This window comes from Eriocheir sinensis, chromosome 64 (assembly GCF_024679095.1).
Source record: "Eriocheir sinensis breed Jianghai 21 chromosome 64, ASM2467909v1, whole genome shotgun sequence".
Classification (NCBI taxonomy): Eukaryota; Metazoa; Arthropoda; class Malacostraca; order Decapoda; family Varunidae; genus Eriocheir; species Eriocheir sinensis.
In genome coordinates, this window is record NC_066572.1 from 280,238 (window position 1) to 282,500 (window position 2,263).

Sequence of the window (2,263 nt, forward strand, 5' to 3'; positions counted from 1 at the left end):
GTGTGTGTGTGGGGGTGCTCTCTCTCTCTCTCTCTCTCTCTCTCTCTCTCTCTCTCTCTCTCTCTCTCTCTCTCTCTCTCTCTCTCTCTCAGCTCACAGACCCCACAGACACATGCCCCCCCCATGACACATAAAGGACCCCCCCCCTCTCTCTCTCTCTCTCTCTCTCTCACACACACACACAGGAGGAGGAGGAAAACTTGTAAAGAAAAATAAAGTTTAAAATGTTTTCCTAATGTGTTTTTTCTTCTCCAAATCGTGGAGGAGGAGGAGGAGGAGGAGGAGGAAGAAAAAGGAAGAAAAAAATAATTAGAATATGAAGGACGAGGAGGAGGAGGAGGAGGAGGAGGAGAGAAGGGAAGACAGGAAGAAGATAAATGAAGAATAATATTAATACAAAGAAGAATATGAAGGAAGGAGGAGGAGGAGGAGGAGGAAGAGAAAGAGGAGGAGGAGGAGGAGGAGGGGAAGAGGAGGAAGACAATGAAGAAGAAAACAACAAAATAATTAGAATATATGAAGATAAAGGAAGGAGGAGGAGGAGGAGGAGGAGGAGGAAGAGGAGGAAGAAGAGGAAGACAACACCAACAAACAAACACACACACAAACAACTGGTATGTTAAAAATGCCCTGAACATTTTTTTTTGTAAACTTAAAATCTAAAGAAATATATTTACACAAACATTTGACATTTTCTTGACTAATAATAATAATAATAATAATAATAATGATAATAATCGATTTGTGACTCTCTCTCTCTCTCTCTCTCTCTCTCTCTCTCTCTCTCTCTCTCTCTCTCTCTCTCTCTCTCTCTCTCTCTCTCATCACAAATAATAATAAAAATAATAATAAAAACATGATTTATATCTACAAAAAAAAAAAAAAATTGTGTGTACATGTGTGTGTGCGTGTGTGTATGTGTGTGTGTGTACGTGTTACAAAAACCTACACAGCTTGTACGTCCATGTCTCCTCATGAGTGTGTACGTTTCAAATGAAGGGAGGAACCTGCCTCTCTCTCTCTCTCTCTCTCTCTCTCTCTCTCTCTCTCTCTCTCTCTCTCTCTCTCTCTGACACACCCTTTCTCTCTCTCTTTCTCTCCCTTTCCTCCCTTTTAGCTACCTATGTGGAGGGGCTGGGGAGGAGGAGGAGGCGGCTTTGGACACCTTAGGAGGAGGAGGAGGAGGGGGGGAAGGAGAGGAGGAGGGGGAGGAAGAGGAGGAGGAGGAGGAGACATGGATAGCTGATGGTCATTGCAACACAGGAACGGTTGTGGATTTTTCTGTGGGGGAGGTTAGGGCTGAAAAGTCGAAAGCGGTAGTGGGCGGCAGGAGCGGGGAGGCTGCTGTGGGGGCGGCCGGGGGGGGGAGATGGGTGTACTGGGTAAGGGCTGGGAAGGTGAAGTGATGTTGACCCCTGGGTGACCCGTAGTGGGGGCTTAGTGAGGCAAGGGGGCTGAGAGATGACCATAATTGAAAGGGGAGATAAGGGGATTTGGTACCCACCCCGGAGTATGGGGGGGACGGGAGGTTGACCAGGGGGGTATTGAGGGAGCAGGCGGAGTGCTGGCGGGGGGATAGCACCGGGGGGGACGCCGTGATAGCCTCAATGGACAGGGGGGAGGGCTTGGGTTTTGCTCCACGGGGCTTCGATGTGGTAGTCGTTGTGGTGGATGTGGTTGTGGTGGAGTCCCTGCCTGGTGGTGGGGTTAACGGTGACAGGGGCGGCGGTGACGGTAGCGGTGACCTTTGACGGAATGGTGACCGTAGATGCGGCGGCGGCGGCGGAGGGGGCGGCTGGCACGGTGACCCCTCCCGCGGTGACCTTGACCTCGGCCGGCGTTGCTCTTCCTCCCTCCTCCGCTCCTCCGCCTCCTCCTCCCTCCTCCTCCGGCTCGCCTCCTCCGTGACCAGATGGAGAGGCGCCGCGGGGGAGTCCTGGGAGTCATCCGACGGGGGAGAGGGAGACCGCGGGGCAAGATCAGGAGGCCAGAGTGCCGGGCCTGGGGGCGGCGGGGGTTGTGGGGCCTCTGCTTCCTGGGGGGGGCGCCGCGCCAGGGCAGAGAGGTACCCCCCCAGGGACGCGGCCGCCATGTGGGAGAAGGCTGCCGCGGTGTACATGTGCGCCAGGGGACCTACGGGGAGACCACAGGGTTAGCGATGGTACTGGGGGGCAGGGGGGGCGGGGGGGGGGCAGAGAAGAAGAAGAAGGGGGGCAGACAGCGGTAATGGTAGGGGAGAGAACAGTAAGGGGGGCGGGGGAAG

General features: G+C 53.9%; 1 protein-coding gene across 2 annotated transcripts in view; it reads right to left on the reverse strand.

Annotated features, from left to right (window-relative positions):
- LOC126987093 (ETS domain-containing protein Elk-3-like) overlaps nucleotides 1-2,263 on the reverse strand; it is a 15,651-nt gene continuing 13,388 nt past the window's right edge. For both annotated transcript variants that reach the window (XM_050843815.1, XM_050843814.1), the window contains exon 5: nucleotides 1-2,133. In XM_050843815.1, coding sequence (XP_050699772.1) covers nucleotides 1,250-2,133 — 884 coding nt within the window. In that variant the 3' untranslated portion in view covers nucleotides 1-1,249. The remainder of the gene's footprint in view (nucleotides 2,134-2,263) is intronic.